This window comes from Bipolaris oryzae, assembly GCF_000523455.1.
Source record: "Bipolaris oryzae ATCC 44560 unplaced genomic scaffold scaffold_80, whole genome shotgun sequence".
In the NCBI taxonomy this organism is placed as follows: domain Eukaryota; kingdom Fungi; phylum Ascomycota; class Dothideomycetes; order Pleosporales; family Pleosporaceae; genus Bipolaris; species Bipolaris oryzae.
Window position 1 is genome coordinate 43,019 of NW_006911356.1, and position 24,921 is coordinate 67,939.

Genomic DNA, 24,921 nt, shown 5'->3' on the forward strand with positions numbered 1-24,921 from the left:
TTTTTCCTTCCCATTTTACACATCCCACGTATGTATTATCCACCTTGGGAACTCGACCCACTCCACACCAAGATGTATCCCTACCCATGGACCCATTACACACAGCGAGCCAAACAAATACCAAGCAATCATTGTATTATCTATTAAACAGAAAAAAGGAGTGTCATATGTACACGTATAAACATGTATATGTAGTGTGGGGGGTATCAAAGGAATGGACAGCCGGACAAGCGTATGGTTAAAGAACCTGAAAGGAAATTCGTGTTCGCGTTTGTATGAAGAAGAGAGAAAAGAGAAAAAGATCAGAGGAACAAAAGATATGTACAATCTGAAGAACCATCGGCAACCCCAAGTTTTTTTTCTATCGACCCGAAATTTGATAATTGCAGTTGGTTTTTAGTTGGTTTCTTAGAAGAAAAAGGCCAGGGCACCAAGACCAACAGCAGCGTATTGGGCTCCATTGGCGACAGCAGCGCCAGTTTGCAGCGAAGGCTTGTCGTTTCCGGGGGCATTAGGGCTATTGGCAGCACCCGTAGCTTGCACCGGGTCGACAAAGGCATACGTCGTCATTGTGCTCTGGCGGCCCTGTGCATCAGTCGTGGTAATCAGCTTGATGCTGCTGACCAGACCGCCACCGGGTGTGAGCGTGGTCAGGACAACAGAGCCGCGTGAGTCAGTTGTTGACGTCACTTGGCCTGCTGTTGGCGCAAAGTTCACCGCCGAAGTGGTGACGGTGGTGCGGCCGGCTCGGTCCGTAGTTGTCTTGATGACGGCAGGTCGGTTCTCGGTCTCTGTTACCGTGCTGCCTGCTGTATTCGTGCGGACAACAGTCACAGCGACGGAGGCGGTGACTTCGCTAAGGACCTCGGTGGTCTGCACAATCGTCTTGCCATCCTTGGTTACCGTGGATTCGACAGGAATAATGGCCGGTCGCTCTTGAGTCGTGGTTGAAACGGCGGTTGTGGTTTGCTGCCGGGTCTGTGTCTGCGTCTGAGTTTGATCTTGGGTCTGCGTCTGCGTCTGTGTCTGTGTCTGGATTTGCGTCTGAGTTCGCGTCTGAGTCACAGTATCGGCGGAGGCCTCACTGGTTCCAGACGGTGGTGGTGGCGCAGCAGAGCTAGTTTCAGGTTGTAAGTTGTCGCTCGGTGTCGGCACCGGAGTGGAGTTCTGGATTGACTCGGGTGGATTGCTGGCGGTAGTGGCGCTATTGGTGCCGTTTGAAGGCGTCTGCCTCTTGCGCAAGTCATTGACAGCATCGACGATAAGCTTGGAAGCAAGCGCTGGGTTGTTGCTGTGGATGTTTTCGACTCCCCGGTGGTGCGACTCGAAAATGCCATTCTTGAAGTCCTTGAGATTACTCAGTGCTGCATGGAGGGATTCTTCGGGCAGCGCGTTCAGCAGGTCCTGGAAAGCTTCCTGTGCGGTTGCATAGATGGTCTTTGGGTGGTCTGCAACATCCTTGGGCTCCGCAGCTGCAATTGCGCTGAATAAGGGAAGTGCCATGACGGCAACCTGGCAGAAGGAACGCATCGTGTTGACTCGCGAGGGTGATATTGGTTAGCGGAACAAAGAGAAGGTGGATTGCCTCTTTTAAGGGGAAAAAATGCCAGGAGCTGCGCAGTTCGTGTCAGCAGAACGCCATGATGTGGCTAAGCCCCGGGAGCGGTAACAAAGGGAACGAGGCGGAACACATAAACTTTAGCGAGTGATGGTCGCCATGAAGGCGGTGCTCAGGACGTGCTTACACAATTTGGGTGGGCTCCCGAGTGGCTGGGTTACGAGTGTCCCGACGCCGCGAAGCCAACAATGGACTATCTTGCTTGCTTGTTGCGTAATATTTCTCCGGTGTACTCGATGACGTTTCTTGTTTTTTCCTTTATCGCGAGCCAGCCAGCAAGAAAGCTGAAAATTCAAGCGAAACGAGAGTGTCGTTTGTGAGTGAGTGGGTGAGAGGGTGAGAGTGAGAGATAGTACTAGCTGTTGTGGAAGTCAGAGTCGGGCCGATGGACAGCGAGTGTAATGGAAGTGTAGTACAAGTGGACGCGAGTGGGTAAGAGGAATTAATTAATTTGGAGCGAAAGGAATGGGCAGGAGGAGGAGGAGGAGCAGCAGGCAGATCGGACCTTAAGGCAGAAGGTGGAGTCGAGATGATACATGGCACTAGCTGTGACCTGGACAGAAACGCGAGCTTGCCAGACCCGCTTGCCTGCCTTTCGCCTCCCAATGCCACTAAAGCACACGCTGTCCCGACTATCCCGTGCACCCTCAACCATGTCCAAGGCCCTGCAGTCATCCTCCCCCCGTCGCGCCTCCCAATCGCTTATCCGCATGCATGCTTGTCAGGCCTGTCTTGTCCGGACAGCAGTTACTCCATCAGCACACCTGAGGCCATTGTCCGGCGCGCAAAGCAGGTAATTCACATATATGCCCAGCGCGTGAAACAAGGCGAGAAGCAAGTTGGCACATAAACTTCGGGGGTAGGGTATATTATGTGACAAAACACATCAGACGAGTCGGGGTGCCGCCTTTCTGGTTTGACGCCTCCAGCACGTCATTCGTGTGAAATGGAGGGCCCCCCCGAGCCATCTTGTCTCCCTAATTGCGAACGCGCGCTGAAACCACCGTGTTGTGCTGGGCCAAGTTGACGTCGTTCAACTCCACTCTCTAGGACCACACAGCCACCGCATTTTGCCCGTAGTCGTACACACCGGCCTTCTGCTGTCTCTTCCGTATCCTCTCAGCCCACATGGCGTCCCCAACCAATCCTGGTCCGCGGCCTAGTCTGCCCTTGGCCAATCACCGTCGTAAGCGTCCTAAAAATAGTCACCTTCCTACTTCAACCTCATCATGCTCAGAGGCCAAAGTAACTCACCTACCGTTCGCCTGCGTATCCCTACACGATAGACGATGGCTAAGACAGAAACCCCACCACTCAGGCCCCCTCGCTTCTTCCCCGCTCGGCTCTAGACCTCTGCGCTTCCTGTTCGTCGCCACCACACTAGACATATGCCCCTCTCCTGTTGGCTCTGTCACACTGTGCGTGTGCATACGGGATGCACAGGGGCAGGGGGGAAGGGGGGGAAGGGAGGGCTGCTTATCATCTTTAGTGTACCGTACTATACATCTGCATGTACGTAGCAGTACCACGTGTCGATAGGTGTAATGCTATCAATCCACTCATATGACCACAAAGAACACACATGGGCAATCACCAACACTGTCTATCAACTCATTCGCTTCTCCCTGCATTCATATAGATTGATGCGAATCCTTATGGTCCCCGGACTAATTATCCCATTGCACTTCGCCCATGTACAGCTCAAGTACCACAACACACCACGCCCTTGCAACACGCGTCAAGCCCCTTGACCTTGTAAAACAAGTGCGATTCAACAACTAGAAAGGAAATCCCTTTCCAAATAAAAGCTACCATTCCCCTCCACATTTTGTCGGACACTACTACCTCCACACCCCCTTCCTTATCCCTTCTTCTTCTTCTTACAAACAACACTGAGGCGAGGCCAATCCTCCTCTAGTCCCTATACACACACACACACACAACACACATTTACATACCAACAGTTTGGCCCAAGCACAGCCGTTGCCAAAACGGAAAAAAAAATAAAACAGGCCATGCCGTAGCATGAGGATATATATGGCGGTTATAGACACGCTTCCACCATGCATTATACAACTCAACAAATAATCCCTCCCCTATGAAGCTGGTGGACCGGCTGCTGCTGCTGCTGTTGGTGACTGTGTATTCTCAGTCACCGTCGCACCAGAGCTTGCGTCCGCATTCATTGTCTGTGGCGTGATGGTGACTGTTGACCCCGATGAAGCATGCATCGGTCCAGATGGTGTTGACTTTGGTTCACTAGCCGGTGGAGCTGCAGCTGCAGCTTCTGACTGTACCGGCGCATCCGCTTTAGCTTCAGGCACGCTTTCTGCATTCGTCATGGATGATGCAGCAGCCCCTGGCAGCGATTGAGGCACTGTTGCAGCAACTGGTGACAGCGGACTTCTTTCCGGCGACCGCGCTATGGAAATGGGTTCCGTCAACGCCGCAGGAAGGTTTGTCCTGAGCGCCATTGAGTTGCTCACTCGCTTAGGGCTCGATGTGTTAGAAGCAGCAGCAGCCGCTGCCGGCGGCGGCGGCGGCGGCGTGGGGCTGGGACCAGTGGGCGTGACATCATTCGACTTGTCCGCTTTAGGCTGCGGCTCTTCCGTAGCGTGCGGTATATCTGATGGTCTGCCGCGACCGGCAATATTTTCACTCTGCTGCGCCAGATTCTGCGGCAGAGGCCCATAGTTTGAGCTGCCCGGCGGACTCTTGGCCCTTTCCCTCCTGTCTACACGATCTCGGTGATCCTGCCTCCGCTTGTGGAACCAATCGAAAGCCCCCTTCTTTTCACTCTTGTCGTGGTCTGGCGGGCTGCCAACTACCATGGTCCCTTCTGACCCATGCGCATGTTCATACTGACCACTTCGGCGCCCGTTGCCTGTCCATCCCGAACTGCTGGCAAACGAACTCATACTCTTGTCCGCGCCAATCACAGACCCTCGCAGGTCAGTCTGGCTTGCTGTAGGCGTTGCCCTGCTCTCCCCGCGTCGATGGTGGCCCTTCCAGAAGCTACGCTTCTCTTCCTTCGGCGCATCTTCAGCCAACTCGGTTTCCGAGTATTCTGTCGCGGTCGAATGTGACCTAAAGGAAGCAGAAGGCGACATGCTGGGCTTCAGAGTGTTACCTGAAGCCTTTGACGAGTTTGTGTCGTGAACGGCTTCCTTGGAGCTGTTAGAGTGCGACTGACCTTGTGCAAACGCAGGCTGGGGCGGATGTAATGGTGAGGGAGGGCCTCCAAAACCAGCCTCACTGCCACCAAGAGAATGTGTAGAACTGTGAGTACTTTGGCTCACTGTGTTTGGCAATCTCTTCTTCTGAAGCTTGTTGGGCTTCCGGCCATCCTTGCCGTCATCAGATTTACCAGTAGGGGAGGCACCTACTTTTGATAGAATTTGGGTAAATGTGCGCACAGCAGGCGTCATTTCAACCGCAGGCCCGGAATCGACAGGCCCTTCGAGAAATTCTGAGCGTTCGCGCGTAGGTGTATGATGAGGACTGCGTTGGGGACTGCGAAGGCCATTGCTAGGCGTAGTAGACCGTGGGGGCAAGAGAGACTGCGCAGTCTGTGCAGTAACATTGGGTGTGGTGGGTTGGCTTGGTGGGATCACGCCTGGTGAAGCAAGTGGGAAAGCACCAGGAATGTTCTGAAATCCAGGACTAGTTGGGGGCATGCTTCGTCGGTTGAGTGCAGTCGACGGTGTAAGATTATTAGGTCCAGAAGCAACTTCGAATGGCTTCGGCATCTCTATCTTGTTTGGAGGCACAGTATGCGCTCGTTTAGGCATTGCCACTTCGGGTTCAGGGGGCTGTGTTGCTACGGTTTGTTCTACCGCAGGTGCTGTACTCTGTGAGACCTCAGGTTGGTGCGGATGTTGCTGAACCTCTGGTTTCGCAGGAGCTTGGGTCACTGGGGCATTTGCGGTCTCTGGTGCTATAAGCTCGCTCTTGGTCTCCTCAACGGTAGAAGTGGTTTGTTTTGATGGAGGGAAGCGGGGGCTACCGAGCGCTGGCGTGCGCTTCGAGGGGAGTGTATTGCTTCGGTGCACTCCCGAGGTGGTTGGTGAAGCAAATGCTGGAGTAATTGGGCTAGGTACAGCCCCGGAATGACGAGAGCGCTTTGAAGATGTTGATACATTTCTCCGAACTCCACCTTGCATGCGCAGACTTTCTGCACCGGCGCTAGAAGTCGTCGAAGCTGAGCGACCAATGCCAGTGCTATTACGACCAGGAGTGGTTGGTGTTCTAGCCTGAGGGGTAGATGGCCCGCTTTCAATGCGCTGGACTGTACCCTCGTCGACAGCCGTGCCCTCCATGCCTATCAAGAAGTGATCCTGGTTATCGATGAGAAAGATCAGCACGTCTTGGCTAAGACGGTAGTCTTGCGGCGACATGTCGTGCTGGGGATGAGATAATAGTCCCGGCTGGAAGATGGCAGCGAGATTCGACGTCGTCATCTTGTTGACATCGGCTTTGGCAGCAAAAACCGCAAGTAGATCCAAGATATATAACAACAGCTGCCTATTCAGAGACGGCAGGGCCTTGATTTGATGTTGATATATGCGCACGGCGGCGTCTGGGTCAAAGCCTCCGATGGACGGGGCCTGTCCTTCGCAGGGTCCCACAGCTTCGGCCTGGTGGCCTTTGAGGGGGTCCCTAAAAGGATCATAGTGCTGCAAGGGGATTATAGGCTCTGGCAGGTTGTTGAAGTAGCGGCGCAAAATGTTTGCGGCATCGTGAACCGTGTAGCCGGACCAGTCGAGGCCCTTTCCATATCTTGGCGGCGTGTCAAAGGCCGTTTTGAGTTCCTTGATCCTCTTTTCCGAGCCGGCCAGCCGAAAGATGCCCTCCACGTCAGTTGCTGTGCGCGGGTTAACAGCTGGTGGCACATGTGCTTTGGCTTCACTGACCCTTTTCCTTCAAGAAGACACCGCACTTTGCGACGACAATGGGGACATAGCCATAGATGTAGCTCTCGCCGTGCTCGTTGAAGAGCGAGATTGCGACATTGGCATAGGGGATGCTCTGGATGAGGGGAACGCCAAAGATGCCGGGGAGGGCTTGATCTAAGTGTGCGCGCAAGACAGTCAGTGATTGCGCGCAGGAAACAAAGCGGGCGACTGCGGCGGCAGCAGCAGCAGCGGCAGCGGCAGCGTACCTTTGTCGTCGTCCTTCTTCGCGGGGCGCTTGCTAAACTGCCTCCACCACGAGGTCAAATCCCGCTTGGACGAGGCGGGCTCGGGAGTGGCCAACGGGGCGGGCTGGGGCTCCCCATTGCGCACGCGCGGAGTCTGGGGATTGGTGTGCGTGCCTGCGGGCATGGCAAGCGCGGAGGGGAGGGGTTCCGAAGAGCGATGGCTGCTCTCCAGAGCAAAAAGAAGAGGAGCAACGGGCGGGCAGTCGTCGATCGCAGGCGGTGCTGTGGAGTTGGCTCTTGTTCCAGGCACAGGTGGACCCCGAGTGGGCAGGCAAGGCGGCAGCTATCTGAGGGGCCGCTACGTGACGTCGGCTTCTGGTAGCGAGGGGATGCGCAAGAGCTGCCAACGGGCGTCCTTCTCGTATTCCGCGACCGCTCTTCGCTCAGTCAGGCGGCGCACAGCAGGACGAGGCGGGAGGGGCGCGGGCTGGTCACGATGCGCAGGCGTGCGTGCGGGCGGGTGGATGGATGGGTGAGGGAGCGGACGAGAGGTGAGAGAGCGGGAGCGAGAGCGAGAGTAGCGAGCCAGCCAGCAAGCGACGCGACTCTACTCTACTCTGACCTGGTCTGGTCTGGTCTGGTCTGGTCTGGGGGGGGCAGAGCGAGAGGGGTGGGCAGCAAATTGGTGAGGGCGGGCGGTTAGGGGTGGGCACAGATGCGCGGCTTGCGTGTGCAAAGGCGCTTTTCAAGGCATGTGTGGGCGCAGAGAAGGTGACGCTGAAACTGGGGCTCGGAGCGACAAAGAGAGCATGCATGCAGGGCTGCTGGCTTGCGTAGGTGATGCTCGCTGCCAGGCGAGGCGAGGGAGTTCGAGTGGCTGCCCGATGACAACAGCAGCGTGTGCCTGCCGGCCAATCCACGCAAAACGGTATCGCGTCGCCTGACATGCCTACATGCAGCCTTGAATCATTGCCACAGCCATGCAGCCCGAGAGGGAGAGGCACAGAGCGAGCATGCTGCGCTATAATTAACCCCCATGGCTCCATACATGCGTACTTGTGTACATACATACATACATACATACATACATACATACATACGCACACAGTATACGCACGCCCACACGTACACACAGTCGCCCGTCTTGATACTGCATCTCAGGTGCATTGTACATGCCCATGGATGCATTGCCCGTGGCTGGTCTACACCACACACACAACGAGTAGCGGCACTATCACCTACATGCTTTTCCACTTCCATAACCATATATATCATTGCCAATGGCAGTTACGCCCGTGAGACATGCTTCTCCTCTTACTAATCCAGACGTGGGCAAGCATCTTACGTAGTCCACGCCCACACCGGAATCCCACGACTCGTCTTGAAATAGTAGTAGTACAAATGGCCTTTTTCTGTGCCAGCGCATGACCGAGCGGGCCACTGTATCCAACCCCGACTATCGCTCACTTTGCAGTCGGCATTCCGCGCGTCGTCTCTCATCGCCCACTAGGCAGCCTTTGTCTCTCCGCCGCAGAGATTTCCCTTCTGTCCACCTATCTTCCGCCCATGCCGCCGCCCTGAGCCATAGCGGCATTCTGTTCTTGGAAGCGGTCGCCTAGTCGCTGCGAGCCCTTCATGTGCTTGTCGACGCATCGCATCACGCAGCTCTCTTCGCGCGAGGTCAGAGACTTGCTCTCGAAGCCGTTGACACAGTGGTCAAAGCATTGCTGCACCAGGTTCGAGTACATCTGCCATCTCATGTCAGTCGTTGAAGCACATGAATCAACGCAAAAGATGCTCGACATACGTTCATGAATTCCTTCATCTGCTTCTTCTCCATGCGCGACTGCAGCTCGCGCTGCTCAGATGCTGTGAGGCTAGAGACGCTGCATTAGCCTTTGTGCAATGTTTCGCAGCCGAAATCAATTCACGTACGAGTCCATGATGACTGTCTTTGTTTATCTTTGCCGGAGAGTTCGAGTGAGATTGTCCGGTGCAGGGTATCCGAATCAGAAATTTGGCATGACGTCGGGTTGGTTTGTGACAGACGACACAGGCGTTTCAAAGTGGGGCACGCTGCTCTAGAGGCCGCTGCTAATTGGCTAGTGCTTAGAGCCATGTTCAAGGATAGCCTCGCCCACGATGAAGGATTGCCCGTAGCTACACTGCTCAGAGTTAAATATGGCACAGTCTACCTATTCACACCACCGTACTTCCAACACCCTGTATTCAAAATAACCAGGTTCAACCTCCTTCAACATCAGCACTCGACGGCTGGCAATCCAACGTGTGATCCCTAACCCAATTCCCCTGCCCTTCACTCTTCCACCCAATTCCCCTCTTTCTCAGCAAATCCATACACTCTTCAACCTCGATTGCCAGCTGCTTGCTGCCGCAGTCTCTACTAGCAAACTTTGCCTGGTCTGCAAATTCAAACACACCTAAATAGCTCGCAATCACTTTGTAACTCTCGCGCCACTCGAGCCAAAAGTCACTTGACTGGGCTCTGCCCCTTCTCTTGCCATCGCTGAGCACATTGTTCTCTGGCCCAGGTGCTAGCTGTACACTGATCTTGTTGACCGTTGGGATGCGGTGAAGAGCGCGAACGATCGAAGTAATGTTTGCGGCAAATGGAAAGACGCCTGTAAAGCTGAACGATGTCATGTTGCAGCATGGTTGCGTTTCCCTGAACAGACGTATGAGCAAATGGAAAAGTATCCTTGGTGGTTGCTTCAAATGGTATTCATATGTGCTGTATGCGGCAATGGACGAGCCCTCGTTGTAACCCATATGATACCAAGGTCTTTGATGGATAAGAGCAGAGCCCCATGCCCGGCAATTCTCTTGCATGTGAGCAGTACGGGGCGGTTCGGCCTGAATTAGCTCGATGTAGTGCATCTTCATTTCAAAAGCCCACACATCGTTGCTCCGCATCGGTGAATCCAGCAGTCCAGCCATAGTCGATGGCGGGGCCGCTACGACCATGCGTGTAGGCTCTATGTGAGAGAATATTTGCATCCAGATGTCAGTCACCCCGCGAGCTAACGGTGCGTCTGCAGCAGACACATGAGACAGCTTGTATTCCTTGTTAGTGTGCACCACCACGCTCTTGATATGATGCTTCAGTGCATATTGCGCCACGAATCGACAAAAGTTTGTGAATGCTTTCGGAAGATGCGGAAGCCACAAAATGTTTGGCACTGACTTGAGAAACTCATCCCCTTCTTGGATGCGGCATAAATTGACGAGAACATCATCCATGGCTGGCTTGAATGCAAAGCCCGAGCTGCTCTTGAACTTGCTCCGGAGTTTGGTGTAGATGATGAATTCGTGGTTGCTCAGTTTGGTCAGTTGCTCCTGCATACTATCCACAAGCCGTGCGTCCAAAGGTACCCATTGCGGCTCATCGTCAAGTGGTATCCGCGAATAGCAAAAGAGTATGGGTAGAACAATCTTTCTCCAGCGCCATGACACCTGAGACAAGGTTTTGAGTGGAGTGGACTCGGATTGTGTCAGATGTTCAGAAGGCTCGTGGCTAAACTTTGTGATTGAAGGCGGTTCTTGATGTAGTTGTGAAGCAATCTGCGACAAAAGCTCGTTCGGCAGCGACTGCATAGCGATGAATCGACTAAATTCCTGTTCTGAATCTTATCGCATGAGACGACAGTTGGTATTTTCTTGGAGCGGAAAATTTGAAAATGGCAAAATAGTCATGTGGAATTGTATGACAAGAGGTTAGGTAGGAAGGTCGTCGGGCGTGATAGTCCCACTACCATCCCCGCAACTGTCCACGTTATTATGTCATACCGTTTCTGGTTAGCGGCTCTACTCTTTGGGACATTTTGCATCGCAATCATTCATGAAGTACTACAGATATACACAAAAATGCTTCAAATATATACTTTTCACTCCTCGCCTGGATGCAGATTAGAAGCTAGCACGTACAGCGCCTTCTAGCCACGCAACACCAGCCATGACTCCGTCCACAACCCTCATTCTCTTACCCTCGACATCTCCTAACTCCTCTATACACGCCTCCCTAACCATCTCATCCATTCCAGCCATGCCCGCACAGCCTAGACAGATGGCGCCGACCTTGTATTTCTTTAAAAGCCGCTTCACGGCATCTTTCATCCGCTTGCGCACCTCGTCGGCAGGTGCATCATGCAGATCCGTGGCGTTGAGCCCTGTCGTTTCCACGCCCGCAAAGCGCTTGCTAGCTTCTGAACCCGTGCCCAAAAAATCAATTGTAGCATCGGTCAAGATGGACTCCCAGACTTTGCCTGTGCTGACGATACCAAACTTTTCGTCAGGATGTATAATTTGAAGCGATGTGCCCACACTGGCCTCGAATATACCAGTAACGGGTTTGCGAGAGCCTCTCACAGTAGCGTGCTCCTTCAGGCGTGGTACGAGAGGATGCTTCGAGTAGCATGCGACGAGGAAGCCATCGTAACGTGCGAGGTCTTTCTCCAAAGCGGGCAGGCAATGGTCTACCGACTCGGCAGCGTCATCTTCGTTGTTGATGCTCTTTGGACCCGAGGGTGCAGTGAAGTACTCGTGTACGGTCTACTAGCTACGGTTAGTCGCTGGATCGCTGCTGTGAGTGGCGTTTGATTGACGTCTTTGAATTGTAGCGCATCTACAAGTGGCTTGAGGCCATTCGTCATTTGCTCCGTAGAGTTGGGATTGATGATGAGAACAGACCGCATCTTGCTGTATCTGGGGTTGTGGCCGTGACGATACTCGCCCATGAGTCTACTGTGAACTATTCAGGAGCTGCCTTCACGAATGCCATTTGCCCCGCCCTCGAGGTTGACCCTAAATGGCGTGGGACGGGAGAGGTGGATCTCGAGTCCGGGGTGTGACATGTGACGTCATTCTTTTAGAAAATGCTTGGCATTTGTCTCAAGTTGTTGGTAAACAAGGAGTGGTGACGATGTCACTAAGATTTCAAATATGCTTATTTTATTAGGCTACTGGGGTTATGGAACATGTATGAATCTGGTTTCTTATGTGTGTGTGTGTGTGTGACTTCGCATGCATGCGACGCTAGGGAGCTATGCACAGCTTCCACTTGTTCACCGCCGTTCAGATTCGAGCCGTAACGCCATCGCAAAACAAAGGTATCAAGATATGGACGTGTTGAGAGCTGCACGTGTAAGCTAATGGTCACCTCTGGCGAGCCTGTTCGACTTACAAGTCGTGAATCGTTGATGCAGGGCGGGTGGATGTTTAGCGGAAGCAAGAGAAACCACCGCACGAGATGCGAAAGGGTGCGCGTCGAACACCGTGTTTGTCAACAACAACACCGCCGCCTATAAATCTGTCAGTATGTGCTTGATAGCTTTGAACTATCGGGTTCATCTTACCAGCCCTCTTTCCGCCAAAGCCCTTGTGCCACATGAGACCCATGGTTGCAGTATGTGTAGATGTGTATTTGTTCGTGGATACGCGTAGGTGTGAGTGGAGTGTGTGTGAAATAGGAATTTAGTGGGGATGTATTGAGGTACGAGGGAGAGGTGGGGCAAGGGCAATTATATATTGGACGTGGCTAGCTGCGTTGACCCAAATAGGTGAAACAAGATTGTTGTACATCTGCGTCATCAGTGGCTGATGGTTAAGGCCAAGAGCTTGGAAGTAGCACTGCCACAGCTACATACCACACATTCTTGACTACTAGACTATTGCCAACCCGGGGCTTGCATAGGACAAGGCGATCGACAAGACAACCCGCCACGCCTCGATCGAGTTGCAAAGGAGAAGGCAACCCCTATTCCATGACCATGCTTTTGGTCGAGTCGAGACTCTTAGAAACGGCACGTGAAGCAAAACACAGCTTGGTCCACTGAGGACCAAGGTTCCCAAGTATCACCACACACGGAACACTTTGCACATGAATTCTCATGGCTTGCTATGGACTTATTTTCCCAATGTCAAGAATAGCCTGTCTCCAATATCGCCTAGTCCCGGCTTGATCATGCCTTTGTCATCAACACCCTTATCGCACGCGCCAACCCACACCTCAACGCCCTCCTCCCACTCACTACAGGCCTTTTGAAGCCCCTCCTCGGTAGCTAGAATACTGCATACAATGATCTTCTTGACACCCCAGTCCTTGAGCGTATCAATAGCCGCACAAGCCGTCGCACCGGTCGCAATAATGGGATCGACGATGATGGCCAGCTCGGGCTGGGGCTTGGTGGCGCCAGATGTGTGCGGGGTGTGGTAGGGCAGATTGTTGTAGTATTCGACTGGTTGCAGGGTCGTCTTCTCGCGGTAGAGACCCAGGTGGTGGATGGGGACTGGGGTAGGGAGGAGGGATGAGAGCGCAGGGACCATGGAGAGGCCAGAGCGGAGGATGGGCACGAGCGATATGGCAGAGGGGGCGGGTGAGGTAGTGCTCGTTGTGTACTCATACCCCAAGGGCGACTTGTCCTGTAACCATGTTGTTAATGCATGTGCAGATTACACCATTGCTTGTGCCACACGCACCGAGGGCACACGGTTGGTTTTTGCATGATTGTTTGAATGGAAAAAGTATGCCAATTCTCACATGTGCGTGTGTGCACATGAAAGCAAGGTGGAATGGGGACGTACTGTGCTTCCCTGCTGTGACTTCAATCCTGAGGCGAGGGCTTCGTAGCCCACCATGAGGGCGATTTCATGAACCAGCGTCTGTGCATCACGGGAACCTGTGCTTGCTGACCGTAGCTGGGAGAGTTTTGCCTGAAGACAAGGATGGGTGGACACGTGTGCGTTCTTGGGGAGGTTGGTGGTTGCCATGATGTGCGTATGTGTGTACTGTATGTCTGTGTCGGACTGTCACGTGCGATTGGGTGGACGGTGCGATGATACAGATTCGAAGCAGCCAAGCTTGCGGCGAGACAAGAATGTATGTATATATACAGAGCTTGGGAAGGGAATATTGCTTGTTCAATTCACGGCGGGCATGAGATAGGTAGGTTGAGTAGCGCTACCCCAATGCGGGCGATAACAGCTGACCCGGCGTCGGACAGCGCCGCCCACGCATGGACGAAACAAGGCTGTCCCTGCGCCAATCGGAGAATACAGAAATCGGAGTCAGTGCTCGTGCACTTGGGCATGGCGCAAAAGCCCTGACAACAAATATGGCCCTGACGGGTGTTTATACTTTCTTCTTTGCTTCAGAAGGGGGGCGGAGGTCGAGGGCTGTCTGACGATATATACGCGCTACACGACGGCAGGAGCTGACATCCATCGCGTTACGGGACAGTCTGCTGCGTGGCCTGCCCGACTTCAGCACTTCCGTATACAAACAGCTATCATATCTACTCATCTTCTAGGCCGTGAGGTGAGATGAATTGAGGGGGACCCAGTCTCTGGTTCGGGTCCACGTCATTGTACATCCCAATCTGCAGGCACCCGAGGCGCCTGATATGGCGGACCATGCTGCAAACACAGCAGCAGCCGACGACTACGACGATGTTCCTACTAAGCGCCAGTCTCACTACAACAATCAGCGATCGTCGCTGCGCTCGTCGCTCATCTTGGAAGAGCCATCCGCCGGCCCGCGACAACAACCCTGGTCCCCCAACGATGCCGCGCGACTCGACTTCGATCTCGACTCGGGCATCCCACCCTCAGCCTACGACGACATTGAGCCCTCACCGCTATCTGCCAGGTCAACCGCCTCGCCTGCGCCCAACGTACCATATACGCGTCAGCGCCAGCGCACCGACAGCACCTCGAGGTGGAAGGACAAGAACTCGAGCAAGCGCACGTCGCGAAGCACCGCTGATTCCAGGCTCGACAAGTCGCACGACCCAGACGACGCCCTAGTGCCAGGCTCCTGGCTGCACGTCTTCAACGAGGCTGCCCAATCGCCCACTCTACCTGCAGCATTCCACAGGCCAAAAACGCGAGGACAGAGCGGCAAGGCCGACGCCGAGCCCGCAAACTCGTCGCTGCCACAGGTTCAGCCATCAGCAAGACTTGCAGTCCCGCAAGAGCGTCCGATACACGGTTCACCGTCGGCTTCGCAAGTGAGCATCACCGCCCTCCCTAGCATGGTGTCTGGGAAGGAAGAAGACTATGCCGGTCTCTATGTACGTTCGAAGCCCACACCAGGAGCACGGAGAGCATCTCAGATCGCGACAGAGCTGTACACAGTCTCTTACTTGATATTCTTTTCCATCTGGGGAACATTAGCGCGGGTCGGCCTCCAAGCCCTCACTTTCTACTCCGGCACACCCCTGACCTTCTCCGAACTATGGGCCAATGTCGCCGGCACATTAATAATGGGCTTCCTAGCAGAAGACCGTCGTCTTTTTGCTGCAGAATGGGGAAATCGGGGGCAAGGCCTGCCAGAGCCCTCGGATGAACCCGCACTCCAACAGGCCGACAAAGCGTGCCACGGAAAGGTGAAGAAGACGATCCCAATGTACATTGGCCTTGCAACTGGCTTCTGTGGCTCGTTTACAAGCTTCTCAAGCTTTATTCGCGACGTCTTTTTATCGCTATCCAACGATCTCAAGGCGCCCATCAGCCATCCGTATCCTGCGAACACCCCGCTTCCTCCGACAGGCAATCTTTTACCCAGGAACGGTGGATACTCTTTCCTGGCTCTGTGCGCTACCATTATCATCACGATAGCTACGTGTTACTGTGCGCTGCATGTTGGCGCGCATATAGCCCTTGGGCTAGATCGCTTCACGCCGACACTGCCCTTCCGCGCCACGCGCCGTATCATCGACCCGATTTTTGTTGTTTTGGGCTGGGGCGTATGGCTTGGAGCGATCATCATGGCTGCTGTTCCACCAAACGACGCGTGGCGTAGTCAAGCTCTCTTTGCTTGTGTTTTCGCGCCTATTGGATGTCTCCTCCGGTACTACATTTCCATGTACCTGAATCCGATCAACTCGTCTTTTCCCGTTGGCACCTTTACCGTCAACATATTCGGTACCGCGGTCATTGGCATGGCGTACGATTTGCAACATGTATCGCTCAGCACCACGGGGCTTGTTGGTGGAGGTATCGTAGGCTGTCAGGTGCTGCAGGGTATCATGGACGGCTTCTGCGGCTGCCTGACTACTGTATCAACTTGGATTGTCGAAATTGATGCTTTGAAGCGGAAAGCTGCGTACGTGTACGCTAGTCTGAGTGTTGTGACGGCGTTCTCGTTGTTACTTATTATTATGGGGAGTGTAAGATGGACCGTGGGATGGGAGGTCATTTTGTGCAAGACTTAGCAAGCTTGTACATGTCTAATAGTCAGAAGTTGCTTCTGGCATGAATTGTGGCACCGTTGGGAAATGCATTCGACATGTAGTTTGATGCGATATGAAGGAACAGGCGAGGGTAATGTGTGTATGATTTTCTTTTATCTTGGCTGGATCCCCTCATATACCCCAGAATAATAGGCATGGATTTCTTTTTGGTCAAGTGGTGCTCCCATCAAGTTGAAAGTATAACCCCCAATGGTTCTTGCAACCTGGATTGAATTTACTCGTGCATCTTGTGCATTTGCTCCCGCTCTTTAGGTACTCATCTACGGTCAGGACATGCTTGCATTGCCCACATAGCACGGCACTCTCATTCCGTTGCGTTTGGGGCCAAATGTCCGATGTATGCGTCTCGAGTGCATCGTGGCAGCTGATGCACGCGTAAAATTTCTTGCAGCAGAAATGCTTGATAGCAATGATGTCGAGCGGGGAATGCCAATGTGCGCATTGCGTGAGTGGTGTTACCGATAGGCCATAAACGGCAGGGTCTCCATCGTTTGCTGTGGGCTCGGACATGATGTTGGCGTGGCGGTTCTAGCCAGCAACAAGCCGCACGTGGAGTTCGGAAGATGTTGGTTGTGTGAGGCTTGGCTGAAGGATAACTTCGGGACGATCAGTGGGCCGTTTCTGTCATAGCCGCACCTCTTCAAGTCTGCAAATACCAAGAAGGTCATGAAGCTGCGCTATTAATGCTACTGCACACATGACCTAAGTAGCTGTGAATGCACGGCAGACCCTTCCGGTGTGCTGTCCTGCCCTCGAGTTGACAGCCGGTGAATTACTTGCTTGCACAACCAGGGTTGCCAGATGGAAAGAAGAAATTTCACGATGGGGTCCGCATCTCCAGTCTTTCAGAAGCAAGCCGGGGTTCGGCGAATCTCTCAAGACGTCACTGGCCCCGCGCGTTACCCCCCGCTAAGCTTTAATACCTACTGTAGCTCAGCTCAACAACCCATCTCTAACACACCTGAACTCACTTTCAATTGAGCATACTTGATACCCTCACCTATCTTTTCTAGCCAGTTTATATAAAAACAACCGCCAAAATGGGTCGCCAATTCTTCGTCGGTGGAAACTTCAAGATGTACGTTACAACCCGAGCCGTGAGTACCTGCACGACAATGGCAGAGAGTTGACCGTCCTAAAGGAACGGTACGATCAAGTCGATCACCGAAATCGTCGACAACCTGAACAAAGCCAAGCTCGACGAGAACACTGGTAAGTGCAAATCGCCACGTGTGCCTTAGCAGAGGACCTGGAACCTGCATCACACCACTGCAAATACAGCAAGCTGACACATGCAACCAGAGGTTGTCATTGCACCACCATCTCTCTACCTCCTTCTGACCCGCGAACACCTCCGCAAGGGAATCGAGGTTGCAGCGCAAAATATCTTTGACAAGCCCAACGGCGCCTTCACCGGCGAGATCTCAGTCGAACAGCTGAAGGACAGCGGTATCACCTGGACCATTCTTGGTCACTCTGAGCGCCGTCAGATCCTACAGGAGAACGACGACTTCGTCGCCAGCAAGACAAAGGCAGCAGTCGACGGTGGTCTGGGTGTGATTCTGTGCTGTGGTGAGAGTCTGGAGCAGCGTGAGGCGGGTGAAACCGTCAACGTTGTTACCAAGCAGCTCAAGGCCGTTGCCGACAAGGTCAAGGACTGGAGCAAGATCGTTGTTGCCTACGAACCCATCTGGTATGTCGACATGGGAAAACGCTAGCCACTAAAACATGATGTACTAACCACTACCAGGGCTATTGGTACCGGCAAGGTTGCTACCACTGAGCAAGCCCAGGAAGTCCACGCCGCCCTCCGTGAATGGCTCAAGAAGGAGGTGTCAGCAGAGGCTTCCGAGAAGACCCGTATCCTGTACGGCGGAAGTGTCTCGGAGAAGAACTGCAAGGAGCTTGCCAAGCAGCCTGACATTGACGGTTTCCTTGTTGGCGGTGCCAGCTTGAAGCCTGCATTCGTCGACATTATCAACAGCCACCAGGCATGAATCCCCCGGAGCGACGCTCGTCTATAGCTGACGGAAGCTCGCACGGGAAGGAAACTGATGAAGTTATGAGAAATAGATCTTTGCCAAAAACCATATAGGTTGGAGCATAATAAAAGCTTTTCAAGATCAATGATAAAGCTCGATGTGACTTATGAATTTTTTTTCTTAGTTTGTTTGATTTGATACACTGTTTGTACATATAATTTGTTTCGGTGTACTTGGATTGGCATGGCTTGTATACCTTCACTCTTATCCGAGTCCTATTGGGCTTGGCCATACTGGCCGTGTAGTCGAATCGCTGTGGTCTTTGACGGCCGACAATCGTGACTTGCGCTACCAGCTGTTGTGAATTTCCAGGGCCCTTCAAGTTCCTATATCTTGATCTTGCTTCCGTGGAACGGACTCCAAATACCCCTCACGCTCTCATTCAAACTCTTCACCGGCCGTCCATCTAGTTTCCTGTTCTTCTCTCCCGTACTGTTCCTCAACATCTCAGCCTTTTCCCTTACTCCCTCATTTTGCAGGTTCTTAACGCATATTGATCGCTGGGCTCCATTGATGTAGTTTGCGATAATGACCGGGTGGTGGGCCGGCCGTGGGCTGACGGAGATTTCGATCTGAGGGTTTCGCTTGGCAAAAGCTGGAAGGGACGACTTGATGAAGGCATTCATGCCGCGCGAGGACCCCCACCAGTTGCAGTAGTGGAAGGTTAAGGATTTGCAGGGCAGGACAAAGGCCCCAACGCCATTCTGTGAAAGTGCAATTATTAGCAGCCGCCGTGGGAAGACGTGATAAAGGCATTCTCGGGGCCTGGACATACTTGAGATTTTGCGACCGTCTTTAGAGCCGCGACAGGCATGTTGGCGTGCAATTGCGGCTGGGAGACTCGTAGTGCCTTCTCTTGGCCAACCTCATAGGCCAAAGTCTGGCTGCCGGCGCACTGCTCTCACGTGCCCTGGTCGGAGCCTAGGATTGCGCTAGTGCGAACTCCGCGTCGCAACCTGTTGCCAAGAATATCAGCCCCCCAAAGAACCAGAAACACCTTCTGCCATCGTCACTTCTTCAACCCTCCACCCCATAATTCCAACTACCCCACATCGCCATCTGGAGCGCATTCCAGAAATCACGCCAAAATGACACATTTACTCCCGCCGATGCTGTTGAACCTCTTCGCCCCGCGGCCGCCTCTGCGATGGGTTGAACCTACTGACCACGCGCCAGAAAAGCGTTGCACGCCCAAGATTGGCGGTATCGCGCAATACATGGACGCTCTACGCGAATACAAGGACAATGATGGCTACGTGCCCACCGACAGCTGGCTTCAGAAGCGCGACCGCAAGAAGCTCGAAAAGAAGGAGAAACAGGAGAAGCTTATCACCGAAGGCGTCAAGAATTGTACGTCAGGACGCGCAGATGATTTTTTTATAATTACAATGCTGACTCTAATACAGACAAACCCTCCGAGGATCCGAAGGTACAGGGCGACGCTTTCAAAACACTATTCGTGTCTCGTCTATCATACGGCATCACCTCTGACGACCTGGAGCGCGAATTTGGTCGCTACGGTCCCATTGAGCGTATTCGCATTGTTGAAGACATCACGCAGCCAGAAGACGCGCCACCCAAGAAGCGCAAGCGCGGTTATGCCTTTATTGTGTTTGAGCGCGAGAAGGACATGAAGGCTGCATACAAAGAGACAGATGGCATCAAGATCAAAGACCGACGTGTTCTAGTCGACGTTGAGCGCGGTCGCACAGTTTCTGGCTGGCGTCCACGTCGCTTTGGTGGTGGCCTTGGCGGCCGGGGTTACACAAAGGGTCCAGCTGCTCGCGGACCTGGCGGCGCAGGAGGTTTTGGAGGCGCCCCTGCCGGTCCCGGTGGATTCGGAGGCCGCGGCGGTGGCTTCAACAGTGGTTTCGGTGGGCGAGGTGGAGGCCGTGGAGGCTTTGGCGGTGATCGAGGAGGTTTCCGTGGTGGAAGTGGAGGCTTCGGTGGCGGCGGCCGAGGCGGCGGCGGGGGTTACGGCGGCGGCCGAGGAGGTATCGGATACCAATCGAACGGCTATGGGCCTCCCGATGGTGCTCCCGCTGGTCCTCGTGGTCCTCGAAGCGGCGGTTTCGGTGGCGACCGAGGCAGCGGTGGCTACGGAGGCGATCGTGGTGGTGGACGGTACGACGATAGACGTGGCGGGGGCAACGACCGAGGATCCAGCGGTGCTAACAATGAACCGCTCGGCAGCAGGGATCGATACCGCGACCGTGATGGTGGATATGGTGGAGGCCGAGACGATGGCTCACGAAAGCGCGCGTACGATGGCGACAACTACGACGACCCACGAACACGACGAAGGTACTAAGCTCGACTTACGGCTAAGCCATGTTGTGCAATGGTTTGTCAAAAAGGTTACCTCCCTTTTCTTCGCCCCAGCCTTTCTCGTCAACGAGGGTAAGATCGACTCTGTTCAGCTCTTGACGTTTCGACTCTACAGCACAGCGCAGTATAGGAGGGTAAGGAGCACGCAACACCACGAACAACACTCCTAGGCACCATTGCATATCTCGAGTTACCTCTACCATACCCGGACTTTCCCAAGGCAAAATCGTTACTTCCATGTTTGCAACTTTTGAAAGGTATAACGCCGTTCCACAAGCCTAAAGTATCCCGCCGGACATTCGAGCATGTTAGTTTTGCAACGGAACAGGGAACGTATATCTTCTTGACGGGTAGGGTAAACAGGTGAAATCTTCTTTTTTTCCGTTTTCACGCCTGTCTTAATAGCTTCATGTCGTTTCCTTGTTTTTCTTCTTTCTTTACTATAACCTTTTTTGCGTTCTTTTTCTTGCTTGGGGTAGGTTAATGTAAGTGTATTTTGAAAGCAACATGTTTTCCCTCTTTTTAGTCTACAAGCATCAAGGTAAGGCCACACAGGTAAGGGAGTTTTTAAGAATTCCTGGCTTGGTGATCCTTATCGTATGGTGGTTTGCATACACAAACAACACACGCACATACAAGCCAACGAAGAATTGATTTTATTCTGCTGCTGTTGGTGCTGCTGATGTAAGTGTGGATGACCGTTATTGGTTTGATGATAAAAAGTACGTATTGTGTATTGTTTCATGGAAGACGGGTGCGTCTTCCATGCTTGTCTTTTTTTCTCCTTGATACTAAAGTTTCCCGTCGTCCTGTATCTTCCAACCTATCTTGCTGTAGAAACAAAGACACTTATTCAAACCCACCCTTCCTTCCTTGCTTGCTTTCTCTCTCTACACAATCCCCCTTGACCCACTCTGCCACAACCGTATCTCTTCCTCAGTACCCTGCCCAGGCCGTGGTTTACGAAACGTACGTGTCGCCCCTAATCCGCGCCTCAGCAAGCAAAATTCTCCTCTCATCCTCTCTCTCTCTCTCTCTCTCCGTTTTTTTTTACTTTCTCCGCCCATGCTTCGCAATCAGACTACGAGACTCACCACAGAGCCAAATATGCGGCCCAGCCTCCCCATCCTGCAGCCCATGCTCATTAATAATACTTTCAATCTGGCGGGCGCGCCCACGATTCGCACTTAGCGTCGTGAGATTCTGGGCCCATCCGAAGAGGAAAATGGATCTGTTGAGGGGACCTAGCTCTGCTGCTACTATCCGTGCGACGGTGGGGAGGGTGTCGGTGAGGGAGTCGAGGTTGGGTGATTTGACGGTAATGGGGAGGGCGAAGCCGGTGGGGACGGAGTGGTCGGATAGACGCGCCTGGGGAATATCGATGTTAGCTGGGCAAATTTACTACGTACCTCTAAAATCTTCTTTTGAAGCGAAGCAGAAAGGTATAGAGGGAATAGAGGAATCAGGGTGATAAAGGGAGATCAACGGTGAACATACCCATTCCGCAACCAACTCCTGCGAAGACCGCGCTTCCCAGTCTCTCTGTCCTAACAACAGGTCCGATCTCAGCCTCTCCGTATCCGTAGCTAGAGTCTGTACTATAAGATTCATCTGGTCGGCTGCTTCGCGTGTGCACACCATAGGATGCGCCTTGATAGCCGGGTAAAGATGCGTAGGAAGTAAATGCTCCTTTGCCTCCTCTTCGATCTGCGCGCGTACTTCGCCAGGATACCAGTCTAGTATCGGACAGGGTTTGTGCGAGATGTCTGAGATGAGAGCGAGCAGGATGGTGCAATCAATGTTTAGAGTATTGCTGAGAGCCCGGGAGCGATCGATAAGGAGGTGTGGGAGAACATCGTCAATTGCAGGTGCTGGGGGGATGTCGTCGCCGCATTGCACAATGGCGCCTGTAGCCCGGATTTTGTTAATGACGGAATCAATGGGTGCAGATGTACCGGCAACAACTCTTGTGAGGACGAAGCGGACTTTGGGTGGGCGGCCGCGGACGGGGTTTGCCTGGGCTGCTCGGGCGAGTTGACGGGCGTTGCGGACAACGTCGACTTGGTCTTCGTCGTCGTCTTCGTCGTCTTCACCGATTGAGCGTGCGTCTAGTGTATCTTCGTCTTCGTCGGAGTCAAAGTCGTTGACCCATCCTAGCTTGGCGAGGTCAAAGAGAATCCGCTTTTCAGAAACGGTCGAGACGCGGATCCACTCGCTGCCTTCTTCGGCAACAATATCAACGAGCGCAGCGGTTTTGCTCTTATTTTGGCTTCCTTTGGATAGGCTCAGGCCTTTTGTCGTGTGCTTGCCTGCTGGTGCATTGTGCCGGTGCCAGGAGAAGTACTTTCTGAAGCTCTGGAGTCCACGTGAGCGCTTTGCTGCGCTCCATAGTGCTTCGTAGTAGAGAAGATTCGACGAAACAATGTAGTGTCTAGCTTTCTCCTCGTCCATATCAGAGCCTACTAGCTTTTTGAGAAAGGCTAGCTCGTTGCGCATGTCATTGCGCAGATTACGATACCTGGTCAAGTTAGCCGTATGTAAAGACTTGGAGAGTAATATGCATGATGGATGACAAGAGTTGGTCTACGACTTCAAAGCGTGTCAGACTCGGCCAAATATAACGTACTCTACTGGATTATGGACTTTGCCGACTTTTTGTTTCTCAAGGACTGCCGCCACATATGTCTCCACTTCATCGTGGAGGCGCTTTCCGCGTTCTACTAGACCTTGGATGGTGGCTTCCAGTTCGGCTCGTGGAGTAGGCGTTTTGTTTGGAGTTTGGTCATCTTCAAGATTCAGACTATCAATTTCTTTGGTAATATTTTCCGCCATGCCGCCAGGATCCGGGAGAAGTAGTCGGAGTGCCAAAGACGGTGTTGAAAATGAGTAGCGAATTGTCGAACGGTAGACAAAGTTTTTGAGACATCTATCGTGGTAGAAATCAGGCTAAGGATAGCTAATAATAAGAAATGCTTTTTTTGTTGCCAGAGGTATTGGGAGTTGAGTCTTTTCAGCGTAAATTCAAGGTTAGCAGTAGCAAGGAAAAATGTATACTACTAGTAGATGTTAATCGTGCTAAAGCCATGGAAGTCGTAACCCAAGCGTGGTATAGAAGATTCGATGAGGCTCGATGTCGACAATCGCGGCTGCCTGAATATATGCTAGTACAAGCGAGTGTTAAGCTATTCAAATAGTCATGTCGTAGTTGCCTCGGTGCGCCCTGCTCTGCCACAGTCATAGTCGTCTGCGCCCTTCATCAGTTGGAGGCTGCGAGTCCAGACCGACGTTCGCCCGAGCGCAACCCCACCAAAAGTTGCCCGCATTCCGAAGCTGGTCTAATCGTCCTCCACCTTGCAATTGCTCCAGTCAACCTGCAACCGTCACAATGCCGTACTTTGCCACGAGTGCCGAGTGGTACGAGCAATCATCGCTACTGCTAAAAGCCCGCCCAACAACTGTACGAGAAGCTATGCGCATAACACGCGACACGCCCTTCTAATCAAGTTCCTAGACACGCATCACCTCCAAATACTCGGTCCACAAGCCCACAGCCGCCAAGATCAAGAAGCGACAAAAATACGAAGAGAAGAAGGCATCCCGGCCAGTAGACAAGGCGCGAGACTCATCACCACAACCACAATCGCAAGACGTGGAGGAAGTAACGGCCACCTTTACGCTGAAGACATACGACCCAGAGTCGGGAACATGTCTGCAATATGAGACCAACAAGGGTGCCGAGGTTGGAAGGCTAATTGGAAACCTGGGAAGGCTGGGGAGGCACATGGCAGCGCTACCGGAGACGATGGAGGATTTGAGCATGCCAGCGGGCGGCGAGGGCGCGGTGACACCACAGGTCGACGAGAGCGGCGACGTCAAAATGGGCGGCACAGCCCCCGATGCGAAGGCTGGCGCAGGGACAGGAGGAAAGAAGAAAAAGAAGGGCAAGAAATGAGAAGTTATGCATTGAGGAGCATTCAAAACCACACCGTACCAGCCTGGCGTCAAGACATGAAGGCGCCGCGAATTCGATGTATGAAAACCGCATATTGCAGGAAACCTGGAAAATGGGTAGTCACGGTACTGGCACTTGTATATCAGAGACGGCGCGAGTAGCGCATGACTACCGAATCGAAGATACCCGTCCACACACATGACTCTATCGTATCTTTTTCCAATATCCTGTTACCAGAGAGGACCATATCGTTAGCGCGTAAATTTGTCTAACCTATCCTCTTCTCACATGCTAAACACACTGTAGGCGTTATTCATAGGTTAAGTTGTGGGTATACTGAGTGCAGCTCTACAGGGCCAACAACACAAGGCTCGCCCGAATATCACATGCGAATCTCCGCAACAGTCCGGAAACCCTCCTGCCAATTGCCAGAAGGACGCGCAACACTTGAAGATTCATCGATTACAAAGCTCATCCGAAAATATCAGGGGGCTCACTTTGGTGTGTCCGTCAAGCGACCCGGAGCATGAGCCCAGAATCCATCCATGAAATGACCTCGTATGCAAACGTTA

The 24,921-nt window shown here is 53.1% G+C and overlaps 17 protein-coding genes across 17 annotated transcripts; 6 read left to right on the forward strand and 11 right to left on the reverse strand.

The window, feature by feature from the left end:
• Nucleotides 1-408: 408 nt before the first annotated feature.
• On the reverse strand, nt 409-1,530 carry COCMIDRAFT_97433 (uncharacterized protein; the record flags this gene model as incomplete). The annotated part of the gene is made up of 2 exons (XM_007690556.1): nt 409-978; nt 1,066-1,530. 2 exons carry the CDS (start codon nt 1,528-1,530, stop codon nt 409-411), a joined length of 1,035 nt encoding a protein of 344 aa, XP_007688746.1.
• A 2,184-nt stretch (nt 1,531-3,714) lies between these two features.
• On the reverse strand, nt 3,715-6,942 carry COCMIDRAFT_26982 (uncharacterized protein; the record flags this gene model as incomplete). Its single annotated transcript, XM_007690531.1, has 3 exons — nt 3,715-6,482; nt 6,532-6,687; nt 6,780-6,942. The coding sequence occupies 3 exons, from the start codon at nt 6,940-6,942 to the stop codon at nt 3,715-3,717; spliced, it is 3,087 nt and encodes a 1,028-aa protein (XP_007688721.1).
• Nucleotides 6,943-7,658: 716 nt separating this feature from the next.
• On the forward strand, nt 7,659-8,057 carry COCMIDRAFT_97404 (uncharacterized protein; the record flags this gene model as incomplete). Its single annotated transcript, XM_007690557.1, has 1 exon — nt 7,659-8,057. A coding segment is annotated over one exon (399 nt), but the record flags the coding sequence as incomplete, so codon positions are not given.
• Nucleotides 8,058-8,311: 254 nt separating this feature from the next.
• Nucleotides 8,312-8,701, reverse strand: COCMIDRAFT_5974 (uncharacterized protein; the record flags this gene model as incomplete). The annotated part of the gene is made up of 3 exons (XM_007690522.1): nt 8,312-8,506; nt 8,566-8,635; nt 8,694-8,701. 3 exons carry the CDS (start codon nt 8,699-8,701, stop codon nt 8,312-8,314), a joined length of 273 nt encoding a protein of 90 aa, XP_007688712.1.
• Nucleotides 8,702-9,002: 301 nt separating this feature from the next.
• COCMIDRAFT_97459 (uncharacterized protein) lies at nt 9,003-10,373 on the reverse strand (the record flags this gene model as incomplete). The annotated part of the gene is made up of 1 exon (XM_007690558.1): nt 9,003-10,373. One exon carries the CDS (start codon nt 10,371-10,373, stop codon nt 9,003-9,005), a length of 1,371 nt encoding a protein of 456 aa, XP_007688748.1.
• Nucleotides 10,374-10,685: 312 nt separating this feature from the next.
• COCMIDRAFT_97494 (uncharacterized protein) lies at nt 10,686-11,470 on the reverse strand (the record flags this gene model as incomplete). Its single annotated transcript, XM_007690559.1, has 2 exons — nt 10,686-11,327; nt 11,381-11,470. The coding sequence occupies 2 exons, from the start codon at nt 11,468-11,470 to the stop codon at nt 10,686-10,688; spliced, it is 732 nt and encodes a 243-aa protein (XP_007688749.1).
• Nucleotides 11,471-11,923: 453 nt separating this feature from the next.
• On the reverse strand, nt 11,924-12,289 carry COCMIDRAFT_97400 (uncharacterized protein; the record flags this gene model as incomplete). Its single annotated transcript, XM_007690560.1, has 2 exons — nt 11,924-12,076; nt 12,131-12,289. Coding segments are annotated over 2 exons (312 nt in total), but the record flags the coding sequence as incomplete, so codon positions are not given.
• Nucleotides 12,290-12,680: 391 nt separating this feature from the next.
• COCMIDRAFT_97432 (uncharacterized protein) lies at nt 12,681-13,544 on the reverse strand (the record flags this gene model as incomplete). Its single annotated transcript, XM_007690561.1, has 2 exons — nt 12,681-13,196; nt 13,359-13,544. The coding sequence occupies 2 exons, from the start codon at nt 13,542-13,544 to the stop codon at nt 12,681-12,683; spliced, it is 702 nt and encodes a 233-aa protein (XP_007688751.1).
• A 632-nt stretch (nt 13,545-14,176) lies between these two features.
• On the forward strand, nt 14,177-15,988 carry COCMIDRAFT_5979 (uncharacterized protein; the record flags this gene model as incomplete). The annotated part of the gene is made up of 1 exon (XM_007690523.1): nt 14,177-15,988. The coding sequence occupies one exon, from the start codon at nt 14,177-14,179 to the stop codon at nt 15,986-15,988; it is 1,812 nt and encodes a 603-aa protein (XP_007688713.1).
• A 189-nt stretch (nt 15,989-16,177) lies between these two features.
• COCMIDRAFT_97489 (uncharacterized protein) lies at nt 16,178-16,537 on the reverse strand (the record flags this gene model as incomplete). Its single annotated transcript, XM_007690562.1, has 1 exon — nt 16,178-16,537. One exon carries the CDS (start codon nt 16,535-16,537, stop codon nt 16,178-16,180), a length of 360 nt encoding a protein of 119 aa, XP_007688752.1.
• Nucleotides 16,538-17,067: 530 nt separating this feature from the next.
• On the forward strand, nt 17,068-18,024 carry COCMIDRAFT_26987 (uncharacterized protein; the record flags this gene model as incomplete). The annotated part of the gene is made up of 4 exons (XM_007690532.1): nt 17,068-17,105; nt 17,169-17,239; nt 17,330-17,720; nt 17,778-18,024. The coding sequence occupies 4 exons, from the start codon at nt 17,068-17,070 to the stop codon at nt 18,022-18,024; spliced, it is 747 nt and encodes a 248-aa protein (XP_007688722.1).
• Nucleotides 18,025-18,395: 371 nt separating this feature from the next.
• COCMIDRAFT_26988 (uncharacterized protein) lies at nt 18,396-18,883 on the reverse strand (the record flags this gene model as incomplete). The annotated part of the gene is made up of 2 exons (XM_007690533.1): nt 18,396-18,773; nt 18,845-18,883. The coding sequence occupies 2 exons, from the start codon at nt 18,881-18,883 to the stop codon at nt 18,396-18,398; spliced, it is 417 nt and encodes a 138-aa protein (XP_007688723.1).
• Nucleotides 18,884-19,157: 274 nt separating this feature from the next.
• COCMIDRAFT_57856 (uncharacterized protein) lies at nt 19,158-19,825 on the forward strand (the record flags this gene model as incomplete). Its single annotated transcript, XM_007690563.1, has 2 exons — nt 19,158-19,419; nt 19,476-19,825. Coding segments are annotated over 2 exons (612 nt in total), but the record flags the coding sequence as incomplete, so codon positions are not given.
• Nucleotides 19,826-19,830: 5 nt separating this feature from the next.
• On the reverse strand, nt 19,831-19,995 carry COCMIDRAFT_97355 (uncharacterized protein; the record flags this gene model as incomplete). Its single annotated transcript, XM_007690564.1, has 1 exon — nt 19,831-19,995. A coding segment is annotated over one exon (165 nt), but the record flags the coding sequence as incomplete, so codon positions are not given.
• Nucleotides 19,996-20,099: 104 nt separating this feature from the next.
• Nucleotides 20,100-20,567, forward strand: COCMIDRAFT_97420 (uncharacterized protein; the record flags this gene model as incomplete). Its single annotated transcript, XM_007690565.1, has 1 exon — nt 20,100-20,567. One exon carries the CDS (start codon nt 20,100-20,102, stop codon nt 20,565-20,567), a length of 468 nt encoding a protein of 155 aa, XP_007688755.1.
• An 880-nt stretch (nt 20,568-21,447) lies between these two features.
• Nucleotides 21,448-23,229, reverse strand: COCMIDRAFT_97349 (uncharacterized protein; the record flags this gene model as incomplete). The annotated part of the gene is made up of 3 exons (XM_007690566.1): nt 21,448-21,765; nt 21,895-22,915; nt 23,024-23,229. 3 exons carry the CDS (start codon nt 23,227-23,229, stop codon nt 21,448-21,450), a joined length of 1,545 nt encoding a protein of 514 aa, XP_007688756.1.
• A 553-nt stretch (nt 23,230-23,782) lies between these two features.
• On the forward strand, nt 23,783-24,349 carry COCMIDRAFT_97418 (uncharacterized protein; the record flags this gene model as incomplete). Its single annotated transcript, XM_007690567.1, has 2 exons — nt 23,783-23,854; nt 23,909-24,349. The coding sequence occupies 2 exons, from the start codon at nt 23,783-23,785 to the stop codon at nt 24,347-24,349; spliced, it is 513 nt and encodes a 170-aa protein (XP_007688757.1).
• Between the last annotated feature and the right edge of the window lie 572 nt (nt 24,350-24,921).